Here is a 13,143-nt window from a genome sequence, read left to right as displayed (position 1 = left end):
AGTCAGGATTGTGAGATGTAAAGTCAGAATTGTGAGATGTAAAGTCAGAATTGTGAGATGTAAAGTCAGAATTGTGAGATGTAAAGTCAGAATTGTGAGATGTAAAGTCAGGATTGTGAGATGTAAAGTCAGGATTGTGAGATGTAAAGTCAGATTTGTGTGATATAAAGTCAGAATTGTGAGATGTAAAGTCAGAATTGTGAGATGTAAAGTCAGGATTGTGAGATGTAAAGTCAGGATTGTGAGATGTAAAGTCAGAATTGTGTGATTTAAAGTCAGAATTGTGAGATGTAAAGTCAGAATTGTGAGATGTAAAGTCAGAATTGTGTGGTATAAAGTCAAAATTGTATGGTATAAAGTCAGAATTGTGAGATATAAAGTCAGAATTGTATGGTATAAAGTCAGAATTGTATGGTATAAAGTCAGAATTGTGAGATGTAAAGTCAGAATTGTGTGATATAAAGTCCGAATTGTGAGATGTAAAGTCAGGATTGTGTGATATAAAGTCAGGATTGTGTGATATAAAGTCAGGATTGTGTGATATAAAGTCAGAATTGTGTGATATAAAGTCAGGATTGTGAGATGTAAAGTCAGAATTGTGAGATGTAAAGTCAGAATTGTGAGATGTAAAGTCAGAATTGTGAGATATAAAGTCAGAATTGTGAGATGTAAAGTCAGGATTGTGTGACGTAAAGTCAGAATTGTGAGATGTAAAGTCAGAATTGTGAGATGTAAAGTCAGAATTGTGTGGTATAAAGTCAAAATTGTATGGTATAAAGTCAGAATTGTGAGATTTAAAGTCAGAATTGTGAGATGTTAAGTCAGAATTGTGTGATATAAAGTCAGGATTGTTTGATAAAGTCAGGATTGTGTGATATAAAGTCAGAATTGTGTGATATAAAGTCAGAATTGTGAGATGTAAAGTCAGAATTGTGAGATATAAAGTCAGAATTGTGAGATGTAAAGTCAGGATTGTGTGACGTAAAGTCAGAATTGTGAGATGTAAAGTCAGAATTGTGAGATGTAAAGTCAGAATTGTGTGGTATAAAGTCAAAATTGTATGGTATAAAGTCAGAATTGTGAGATTTAAAGTCAGAATTGTGAGATGTAAAGTCAGAATTGTGAGATGTAAAGTCAGAATTGTGAGATGTAAAGTCAGGATTGTGTGACGTAAAGTCAGAATTGTGTGATGTAAAGTCAGAATTGTGAGATATAAAGTCAGAATTGTGAGATGTTAAGTCAGAATTGTGTGATATAAAGTCAGGATTGTTTGATAAAGTCAGGATTGTGTGATATAAAGTCAGAATTGTGTGATATAAAGTCAGAATTGTGTGATATAAAGTCAGAATTGTGAGATTTAAAGTCAGAATTGTGAGATGTAAAGTCAGAATTGTGAGATGTAAAGTCAGGATTGTGTGACGTAAAGTCAGAATTGTGTGATGTAAAGTCAGAATTGTGAGATATAAAGTCAGAATTGTGAGATGTAAAGTCAGAATTGTGAGATGTTAAGTCAGAATTGTGTGATATAAAGTCAGGATTGTTTGATAAAGTCAGGATTGTGTGATATAAAGTCAGAATTGTGTGATATAAAGTCATAATTGTGAGATGTAAAGTCAGAATTGTGAGATATAAAGTCAGAATTGTGAGATGTAAAGTCAGGATTGTGTGACGTAAAGTCAGAATTGTGAGATGTAAAGTCAGAATTGTGAGATGTAAAGTCAGAATTGTGTGGTATAAAGTCAAAATTGTATGGTATAAAGTCAGAATTGTGAGATTTAAAGTCAGAATTGTGAGATGTAAAGTCAGAATTGTGAGATGTAAAGTCAGAATTGTGAGATGTAAAGTCAGGATTGTGTGACGTAAAGTCAGAATTGTGTGATGTTAAGTCAGAATTGTGTGATATAAAGTCAGGATTGTTTGATAAAGTCAGGATTGTGTGATATAAAGTCAGAATTGTGTGATATAAAGTCAGAATTGTGTGATATAAAGTCAGAATTGTGAGATGTAAAGTCAGAATTGTCAGAATTGTGTGATATAAAGTCAGAATTGTGTGATATAAAGTCAGACAGAATTGTGAGATGTAAAGTCAGAATTGTGAGATGTAAAGTCAGAATTGTGAGATGTAAAGTCAGAATTGTGAGATGTAAAGTCAGACAGAATTGTGAGATGTAAAGTCAGAATTGTGAGATGTAAAGTCAGAATTGTGAGATATAAAGTCAGAATTGTGAGATGTAAAGTCAGAATTGTGAGATATAAAGTCAGAATTGTGAGATGTAAAGTCAGAATTGTGAGATGTAAAGTCAGAATTGTGAGATATAAAGTCAGAATTGTGAGATGTAAAGTCAGAATTGTGAGATATAAAGTCAGGATTGTGTGATGTAAAGTCAGAATTGTGAGATGTAAAGTCAGAATTGTGAGATATAAAGTCAGGATTGTGTGATGTAAAGTCAGAATTGTGAGATATAAAGTCAGAATTGTGTGATTTAAAGTCAGAATTGTGAGATGTAAAGTCAGAATTGTGAGATGTAAAGTCAGAATTGTGTGGTATAAAGTCAAAATTGTATGGTATAAAGTCAGAATTGTGAGATTTAAAGTCAGAATTGTGAGATGTTAAGTCAGAATTGTGTGATATAAAGTCAGGATTGTTTGATAAAGTCAGGATTGTGTGATATAAAGTCAGAATTGTGTGATATAAAGTCAGAATTGTGAGATGTAAAGTCAGAATTGTGAGATATAAAGTCAGAATTGTGAGATGTAAAGTCAGGATTGTGTGACGTAAAGTCAGAATTGTGAGATGTAAAGTCAGAATTGTGAGATGTAAAGTCAGAATTGTGTGGTATAAAGTCAAAATTGTATGGTATAAAGTCAGAATTGTGAGATTTAAAGTCAGAATTGTGAGATGTAAAGTCAGAATTGTGAGATGTAAAGTCAGAATTGTGAGATGTAAAGTCAGGATTGTGTGACGTAAAGTCAGAATTGTGTGATGTAAAGTCAGAATTGTGAGATATAAAGTCAGAATTGTGAGATGTTAAGTCAGAATTGTGTGATATAAAGTCAGGATTGTTTGATAAAGTCAGGATTGTGTGATATAAAGTCAGAATTGTGTGATATAAAGTCAGAATTGTGTGATATAAAGTCAGAATTGTGAGATTTAAAGTCAGAATTGTGAGATGTAAAGTCAGAATTGTGAGATGTAAAGTCAGGATTGTGTGACGTAAAGTCAGAATTGTGTGATGTAAAGTCAGAATTGTGAGATATAAAGTCAGAATTGTGAGATGTAAAGTCAGAATTGTGAGATGTTAAGTCAGAATTGTGTGATATAAAGTCAGGATTGTTTGATAAAGTCAGGATTGTGTGATATAAAGTCAGAATTGTGTGATATAAAGTCATAATTGTGAGATGTAAAGTCAGAATTGTGAGATATAAAGTCAGAATTGTGAGATGTAAAGTCAGGATTGTGTGACGTAAAGTCAGAATTGTGAGATGTAAAGTCAGAATTGTGAGATGTAAAGTCAGAATTGTGTGGTATAAAGTCAAAATTGTATGGTATAAAGTCAGAATTGTGAGATTTAAAGTCAGAATTGTGAGATGTAAAGTCAGAATTGTGAGATGTAAAGTCAGAATTGTGAGATGTAAAGTCAGGATTGTGTGACGTAAAGTCAGAATTGTGTGATGTTAAGTCAGAATTGTGTGATATAAAGTCAGGATTGTTTGATAAAGTCAGGATTGTGTGATATAAAGTCAGAATTGTGTGATATAAAGTCAGAATTGTGTGATATAAAGTCAGAATTGTGAGATGTAAAGTCAGAATTGTCAGAATTGTGTGATATAAAGTCAGAATTGTGTGATATAAAGTCAGACAGAATTGTGAGATGTAAAGTCAGAATTGTGAGATGTAAAGTCAGAATTGTGAGATGTAAAGTCAGAATTGTGAGATGTAAAGTCAGACAGAATTGTGAGATGTAAAGTCAGAATTGTGAGATGTAAAGTCAGAATTGTGAGATATAAAGTCAGAATTGTGAGATGTAAAGTCAGAATTGTGAGATATAAAGTCAGAATTGTGAGATGTAAAGTCAGAATTGTGAGATGTAAAGTCAGAATTGTGAGATATAAAGTCAGAATTGTGAGATGTAAAGTCAGAATTGTGAGATATAAAGTCAGGATTGTGTGATGTAAAGTCAGAATTGTGAGATGTAAAGTCAGAATTGTGAGATATAAAGTCAGGATTGTGTGATGTAAAGTCAGAATTGTGAGATATAAAGTCAGAATTGTGTGATTTAAAGTCAGAATTGTGAGATGTAAAGTCAGAATTGTGAGATATAAAGTCAGGATTGTGTGATGTAAAGTCAGAATTGTGAGATGTAAAGTCAGAATTGTGAGATATAAAGTCAGGATTGTGTGATGTAAAGTCAGAATTGTGAGATATAAAGTCAGAATTGTGAGATATAAAGTCAGGATTGTGTGATGTAAAGTCAGAATTGTGAGATATAAAGTCAGAATTGTGAGATATAAAGTCAGGATTGTGTGATGTAAAGTCAGAATTGTGAGATATAAAGTCAGAATTGTGAGATATAAAGTCAGGATTGTGTGATGTAAAGTCAGAATTGTGAGATATAAAGTCAGAATTGGGACTTTTTAAGTTGCGAGTTTATATCACTTTATAACATGCAATTCATAAATTGTTTTGTATATTTTTATTTTTAGTATATTTATTAGGTTTACGAATATTAGTTCTCATTTATAGTTCAGTAAGCATGTGTATTCTCTGTTGTGTGTTCTTTCAGCTTTTGTTCATCCGGTGTTTGTGGGTGTTGCTTTTGATGCATCCTGTGAGTCTGTGCATGAACCTTACGAAAAAGAAGTTTATTGAAGTGTGCTATTAGTAGGCCTATACTTATTTCATGCTAAAAATAAGAAAGTATACTTTGTCTACTTTTTATGTACCTCTCAGAAATATACTTAAAATTGCACTTTAGGTGTACCTGACTTACTGATAGAAAGTCTAAGTATATGGACTATACATGTACTAACTCAAAGTATAATTAAGTATTCTAAGTATACTTGGATTGTAGTTGCGTTTATTCTTTTGAGGAGCCTATTAAATACTTTTTTCACATAGTTTTACATACTGTCTTATGAACTTACATTGTTTTAAAATATTGATTTATAAAGATGATCATAATTCTGAGAATCTGATTTTTTGTGTAGGCTAGTCCACTGGTAGTGTAGTACATAGGAATTTACTTCAAATCTACTTTACTCTGTCCCCTCCATGGCTGTCCGTGTTTTCACTGTTATACGGAAGGGGGCGCATCTTCTAGTCCAGAATCTCTGGATCAAAACACAGGCGAAGAAGAAGCTGATACCAACTAAACAAACGCTAGCCTAACGCAAATGTAAAACGACAAACATTCAATAGCATATAAATAAAAACGGCCGAACGTTACCGGATGAAAGGTCGAACCCATGAAGAGGAAACGGCTGTGAAGCTTTGGTGGTGTTGATGGACTCGATCTACTTCATCTGTGTTTTGATCGTTTTGAATCCAACCCAGACGAAGTCCTCGATTAAAATGCAAGTTTCTCAGCTTTTTGTTTTAAATGTTGCTTTTTTAAATTAAACTTACCCACATTCAAGTGTTGATAAAAAGTATGCATGACGCTAGAATAAAATGTTTTTAAAATGGAAAGAGTTGAATGTATATTTCAAGTATAAAAAAGAAACACCTAAATAGGAACAAAGTAGTATAATTTAAGTGCAAAAATAATATATAAATAGTAAACTATAAGTATGATGCTAAGTTCGCTTAAAGAAAACTTACAATTATACTTGCAGTATAAAACTACTAAACTAGTAGTTTACTGAGAGTGCACTTCAAAGTGTAATCCCATAAACTGAAAAAAAATTATGAATTAATTAAAATAGGAAACTACTAGTATGCTTATAAGTTCGCTTGTAGTCCAGATGCAGTACAAATGAGAAACGTAGTTGTGAACTTAGTTGGGCACTTTAAGTTTCCTACTGTTGCATATACTTTTATATAACGTTACCCTTATACTTAACGTTACTAAAAAGTGGGCCAATTTAGTCCCAAGCAGTATTGAAATAATAATCCTGGACACAAATAGTACATTGATATATTAGTATACTTACCACATCAAGTATACTTAAAAATATATATAAAAAGTATATCTACTTTGTATACTTTAAAAATATATATATTGAAGTATACTTCTTTTTCGTAAGGGGGTGCACCTCTGATATTGTTTGTTTCTAATACATGGTTGAAAAAAATGATTGCCCTTTGTTTGTTTGTTTCATGTTGAAATGTGACATCACAGAACTAAAATGTGCTATAATGCCATTTTATGTTGATGCCATCATATGACTTTTTAGCGTCTCTCTTTTGTTTAGTTCTGATCGTCTCTGTCTCTCTCTCTCTGTATGTATTCACTTGGTTTAATTTAATTCTAGAAGTGGAGGGGCTTTTATCCTGGTGTCCTTAAGTATTGGAGTATATATGCAGTTTTATTTAGGGGTTTGTGAGTTTATAGAGATAAAACGCAGTGTGAGTGTTTGCTGCCCTGAGGATGGAATCACAATGGTCTTTCTGTCTTTGACCCAATTAGTCACAGAGCTTGTTTCTCGCTCACTGGAACAATCCTGGACACTGTGTGTGTGTGTGTGTGTGTGTTCAAACTGAAATGCTTGAATTCCTGCTCATCCCAGTCGTGTTTCAGATGCACTATACTTATTACTCGCTCTGTCTGTGTGTGTGTGTGTGTGTGTGTACCTGGTATTTCCTACATAATGGGAACCAAATGTCCCCACAAAGATAGTAATACCAGTCATCTTTGACCGTGACATTTTTTGGTCACTATGAGGAAAACAGTTTATAAATCATACTAAATTACGTTTTTTGGAAAATTTTAAAATGCAGAAGGTTTTGTGGGATGGGTAGGGTTAGTGTAGAATGATAGAATATAAAGTTGAATATAATAATGGGAACCTTAAACATGGGAATGTGTGTGTGTGCGTGCGTGCATGCGGGTGTGTGACTAACCATTTCACACCAATCCGTTTCGAATGAATCCTCTATAAGTCACAGTGTGACGAAGTGAACAAGTCTCTCGTTCTTGTGGTTCGGTCACATGCTGTGTCCTCAAGGTCACACTGACGGCCATCACCACATACAGGAACAGGATACACACTTACATCATTCTTCTGTCCCCATGGCAACAGCAAGGTCACACAAATACACTCACAAATGAATGGTGAGTCTTTACTTTTCTTTTTATATGTCATTACTCATGGTTTTCCTTTTGTCTCATTACAGCAAAAACCACCCAGCGCTGACTGGCGTTTCACACAGAACCAGAGGCCCGGGCCCAGCGGGTGAGTAACACACACACGCACACACATAAACGCACACACATTTTCACTAAGTTTTGCATTATGTAAATGCACAAAGTCACCCTATTCCAAAAACATTTGCATTGAATAAATGGTTAGCACTCTTTGAGCTGCATATATATGAATATATAGATCAAGAGAAGACATACAGAAATAGATTTGCATGCATATTTGCTTTTGTATAAGAGACATAGGCTGTCGTTATTACGAGTCAGAAACATAACATTGAAGTAGTATGAACAACAGAAATAGCTGTGAACAATAAACCCAAACTACAAACTACAAATGTCTTATGTGTGAAGCAAACTATAGATTGTACATATACTTGCAACATCTAGAATTCAGAGTTCCCACTCGTTCCCCACTCATAAATCACAATATTTCTGAGTGTTCAAGCTAGTATTGCAATGCAGGCACATTGTACATACTGCATATTCTATAATTAAGGCAATTACTTTGCCATTCCAAACATATCCAAAGAGAATGAGAGAAACAAAAAGAGAAAGAAAGTAGCTGTGTGCTGAATCTTAATGTTGTTCTCCTCTTAACAAAATGGCTGCTGTTATTCAAGCACTTACCCCTCCACCCCCAATGCCTCAATCTGCCAAGAGACAGAGAGAGAGAGAGAGAGAGAGAGAGAGAGAGAGGCCAGAAAGAGTAAAAGAGGGGGACAGTGAGGTTTATTGCCATGCTAATGCCTGTTATAGTCAATGCATTGTGCTGAAACTGATTGGTACCATTAAGACGCCAAAGGGCTTTGACGCTTTGACTATTTCAGTGTGATTGACAGCGACTCATCCAATCAGGTGCTCTCTTGGGGGAGGGGCCAGTCACAGGCAGCCAATAGGGTCCCGATTCTCTCGTGTGCCAGTGTTCACGGCGCATCGGTTTCCATAACAGACGTTACACAACACATTCCAGCCTGACAGGACCTAGTTTGAAAGAAGCCATTTGGAAGAAATTAAATCTTTTTGTTTAGTTTAAATTGGCAGTGCTGCATATATAGCAGCGGGCCCAAAGACCTGTGTGTTGTTAGCAGGGTTATTATAGTTAACTAAAGCTAAAGCTACCGTAGTCACTTGAAATAAAGTAAATGTTACTAAATGGAACTGACAAAAAATGTGTGTAGGATTTACATGGAAAAACTAGGTAAACAAGTTTAAGTGGCTAATAAATTTAAAGTAACATGGAATTGATATTTAAACTTGTTCCAGTAAAACACACTTCAGTAGAAAAATGTTTACAGTGTAGTTGCCTAAGCAATCAAATTGACAAAAACACATTATTACACCTTTAACTTTGTTCAAAATATATTATTCAAAATATTAATAAAAACTATAATTGCATCTCAGTGATACTAAAGTAACAACATAATGGTTGTCCATCCTTCAAGCAATAAGTCACCCAAAATATGAAAATGATCTCATAATTTACTACACTCAAGCCATCCCAAGTGTATATGACTTTCTTATTTCAACCGAACATAATCAGAGTTATATTAAATAATATCCTGGCTATTCCCTGCTTTATAATGGCATTGAATAGTGCCCGAGTTTTTGAAGCTCCAAAAAGCGCATCCATCCATCATAAAAGTAATCCGTACGCCTCCAGTGAGTTAATAAATGCCTTGGTTTTTGCAATGGGTTTTTGCCAGAAGCCAGTGATTAAAGTTAGTTATAAATATGAATATTTTTCTTAAACCCATCGCTTCGCTTCAAAAGGCATTTATTAACCCACTGAAGCTGTATAGATTACTTTTATGATGTACGGATTACATTTACGATGGATAGATTACTTTTATGATGTATGGATTACTTTTATGATGTATGTGTCGGCTCAGATCCGGCCCACATCTGGTACGCGTGGAATCCACACGTGCCAGATGTGGGCCGGATCTGTGCCGACACCATGTTGCTGTCTGGGTCATGATGGATGGATGAGCTTTTTGGAGCTCTATTCAATGCATTTACGAAGCTGGGAAAAGCCAGTATATATATATATATTTTTTAAAAGAACTCTGACTATGTTCGGCTGAAAGAAGAAACCCAGACAGCAACATAGTGTCGCCCATATCCGGCCCACATCTGGTACGCGTGGAATCCATATGTACCAGATGTGGCCTGGATCTGGGCCGAAACTATGTTGCTGTCTGGGAAGTCATATACACCTAGGATGGCTTGAGGGTGAGAGTAACTGAAATAAAAATGAATAGAAACTATTAGGTTTGCATTTAACTAATTATTTTCTACACATTACTTAATTTGCCTCCGTCCCAATATACTGAACAACGCGACATACTTTCATATCACAGGTTAGTGGTAGAGTTATACTCAGGGAACACTATAGTTATTCACAATCACAAAAGTTCATTATTTGCATCTGTTTTAAAGCCTTGCTGGTTAAACATTTCAGGACTAAGTAGTCTTACTGCGCTAATACAGTCAAATACACACAAGGTTAACATAAACACAGTCGGTTATGTCTAAAGTGAAAGTAAAATTGTGTGTGTCTGTATATCAGATGCGGGCTGGTCTTAAAGGTACAGTTCACCTCTAAAATGATGTCATTATTTACTCACTCTAATGTGGTTCTAAACCTGTATTCATTTCTTCTGTTGAACACAGACAGTTAATGGTAGCCATTGACATCCATATTATTATTTCCTACAATGGGGACCAGAAACTGTTTGGTTTTCAACATTCTTCAAAATATATTTTATGTCCAACAGAAGAAAGAACTTTTTTCAGGTGCAAAACAACTTGAGCGTGAGTAATCGATGACTGAATTTTCATTTTTGAGTGAACTATTCCTTTAATGTTAATAAAACAACAAAAGACAAAGAGAAAACCACTCACTGCTCTTGACTGAAAAACTTTAATACAGTAGCTTTAATAAGAATCAATGTTTATTTTATAGTGAAGTCTATGTAGTTTTATTTTTACATTTATTCATTCAATTTCATACTTAAATGCTGCTGTACAGCTCTGTGCAGTCAGTGTAAATTTATATATAAATATTATATTATAGAATACACTACGGATGTGTACAAGGGTTTTTAAAGTAAAGTTTTAAGGTTAAGTAAGGTTTTTCAAGTCTTTTAAGTTAAATAAAGAAAAAGTACTGCAATAACGAAAATAGTATTTTTTCTCCTTAACCTCTTGCTGTTCCTGTCGCCTTAGAATAGAATAGCAAAAAACACTGATTATATTATTCAAAATATTAATAAAAACTATAATAGTATCTCAGTGACTAAAGTAACAACATAAGGGTTGTCCGTCCTTCAAGTAATAATTCACCCCAAAAATTGTAATTATCTCATAATTTACTCACCCTCAAGCCATCCTAGGTAGTCATAATCCGAGTTATATTAAATAATATCCTGGCTCTTCCCAGATTTGTAATGGCATTGAATAGTGCACAGGTTTTTGAAGCTCCAAAAAGCGCATCCATCCATCCATCATAAAAGTAATCCATACGCCTCCAGTGAGTTAATAAATGCCTTGTTTTTTACGAAGGGGTTTTTGCCGGAAGTCAGTGATTATAGTTAAGTTTTAAATATTAATATTTTATCATACAAAACTCATCACTTCGCTTCAGAAGGCATTTATTAACCCACTGGAGCTGTATGGATTACATTTATGATGTATGGATTACTTTTCTGGGCCGGATCTGTTTATGATATATGGATTACTGTCATGAAGCTGGGAAGAGCCAGGATTTTCGTTTTAATATAACTCTGATTATGTTTGGCTGAAAGAGGAAAGTCATATACACCTAGGATTGCTTGAGGGCGAGTCAATTATGGGATCGTTTTCATATTTTTTTGGGTGAACTATCCCTTTCAGCTCGGTTGTCCTATACCTCATTTCCCGCCACAGCATCATAGTTCATTTCGATCTTTTTTTCAGTTCCTTCAAGCTCCAGCCCACACATGTAAGATGGACGCCGCCGAGCAGGCTGAGGTATTGAAGCGTAGCTAGTGTCCCTGCTCGTTCCTGTAGGTTTCTCCCAGGATCATCTGAGCTGAGGTGCTGCATTAGTGTCCAGTAGTGACGCTGGGGCCCTCAGGGGCCATTGTGCTCATAGAATAGAAAGCAGTGTGTAGCGTTGTGCCTTGTACATTAGTGTATGTTTAGTTTTGTTGCGGTGCATCCCATGGTTTTGGAACTGTGAAGGGAATGGTGATGTAATGTCCTTTGTGTCAACATTTGTAAGGGGTTTTAGGAATGAGCAGCTGCAAACAATGACATCTTGGACCACACTTCTTGGTTTTTGACAACCCGCACAATCTGGTCCACAGGAAGTGATTATCCAAGCACACAGGATGTGATAATGCTGACCACAGGAAGTGTGATGAGACGCTGATTATGGAGAAGTGAGGCGTCTTATCTTCACGCTGGTGAACTGGAACTGTCGGACTGAAGTGTTGCTCCAGGAAATGCGAGTTGGCTCGGTTTACACTGCTCTCTGTGTGTGTGTATGATGGTGTAGTGGTTAAAGATCTGATCTGGTGGTCTGAATGTTGCAGGTTTGATCTCAGACGCTTGGCACTGATGCGTCGTATGAACTGACTTCAGATCAGCTCTGGTTCTCATTAGGGTTGTTGACTCTGAAACATCATCACCCTGTTTTTCCCTCATCTTGGCACTGGGAGTTTATCCCTTTTGATGCTTGGCAAAAACAGTCTTCCCTTCTCAAACCTCTTTCTGCTTTTCATTCTTCCACCCATTCTTTCTGTCATTTTTTTCCTTCACATACTTAAATTTTTTTGTTGTTCTTGAATGTTTTATGTTCTTTCTTTCTTTCTTTCTTTCTTTCTTTCTTTCTTTCTTTCTTTCTTTCTTTCTTTCTTTCTTTCTTTCTTTCTTTCTTTCTTTCTTTCTTTCTTTCTTTCTTTCTTTCTTGTCTGTTCATCCTTCCTCCTTTCCATCCGTCCTTCCTTCCTTCTTTCCTTCCTCCCTTTCTTCATTCCCCTATCCTTCCTTTCTTCTGTCCATCCTTCCTTTCTCCTGTCCATCCTTCCTTCCTTCTTTCCTTCCATCCTTCATTTCTTCTGTCCATCCTTCCTTCCGTTCCTTTATTCTGTCCATCCTTCCTTTCTGCTGTCATCCTTCCCTTCTTCTGTCCATCCTTCCTTCTTTCCTTCCTCCGTTCCTTTCTTCTTTCCATCCTTCCTTTCTTCTGTCCATCCTTCCTTCTTTCCTTCCATCCTTCCTTCCTTCTTTACTTCCTTCCTTCCTTCCTTCCCTCACCCTATCCTTCCTTTCTTCTGACCATCCTTCACTCTAAAAAATGCTGGGTTAAAAAAGAAGGAACAATCGAAAAAATGCTAGGTTAAAAATAACCCAAGTTGGGTTGAAAATGGACTAACCCAGCAATTGGGTTGTTTTAAACCAGCGTTTGGGTTAAATGTTTGCTTAAAACAGCCCAATTGCTGGGTTAGTCCATTTTCAACCCAACTTGGGTTATTTTTAACCTAGCATTTTTTCGATTGTTCCTTCTTTTTTTCCTTCTTTCCATCTGTCCCTTTTCTATCTATCTATCTATCTATCTATCTATCTATCTATCTATCTATCTATCTATCTATCTATCTATCTATCTATCTATCTATCTATCTATCTATCTATCTATCTATCTATCTATCTATCTATCTGTCTGTCTGTCTGTCTGTCTGTCTGTCTGTCTGTCTGTCTGTCTGTCTGTCTGTCTGTCTGTCTGTCTGTCTGTCTG

The 13,143-nt window shown here is 35.4% G+C and overlaps 1 protein-coding gene across 18 annotated transcripts in view; it reads left to right on the top strand.

The window, feature by feature from the left end:
- Positions 1-13,143, top strand: part of LOC307140223 (protocadherin gamma-A11-like) — a gene marked incomplete at its 5' end in the record, with an annotated part of 277,967 nt that overhangs the window by 258,409 nt on the left and 6,415 nt on the right. For 13 of the 18 annotated variants that reach the window (XM_079839543.1, XM_079839541.1, XM_079839540.1 and 10 more), the window contains one exon: positions 7,337-7,395. In XM_079839543.1, the coding sequence (XP_079695669.1) occupies positions 7,337-7,395 (59 nt within the window). Of the gene's footprint in view, positions 1-7,336; positions 7,396-11,321; positions 11,376-13,143 lie in introns of all 18 variants that reach the window. The other 5 variants (XM_079839552.1, XM_079839554.1, XM_079839549.1 and 2 more) reach the window with 1 other exon arrangement.

The sequence above is a fragment of the Gobio gobio genome (genome assembly GCF_949357685.1).
Source record: "Gobio gobio genome assembly, chromosome: 16".
Lineage (NCBI taxonomy): Eukaryota > Metazoa > Chordata > Actinopteri > Cypriniformes > Gobionidae > Gobio > Gobio gobio.
The sequence above is the reverse complement of the archived record's forward strand: the minus strand, read 5'-3'. Positions and strand labels throughout refer to the sequence as shown.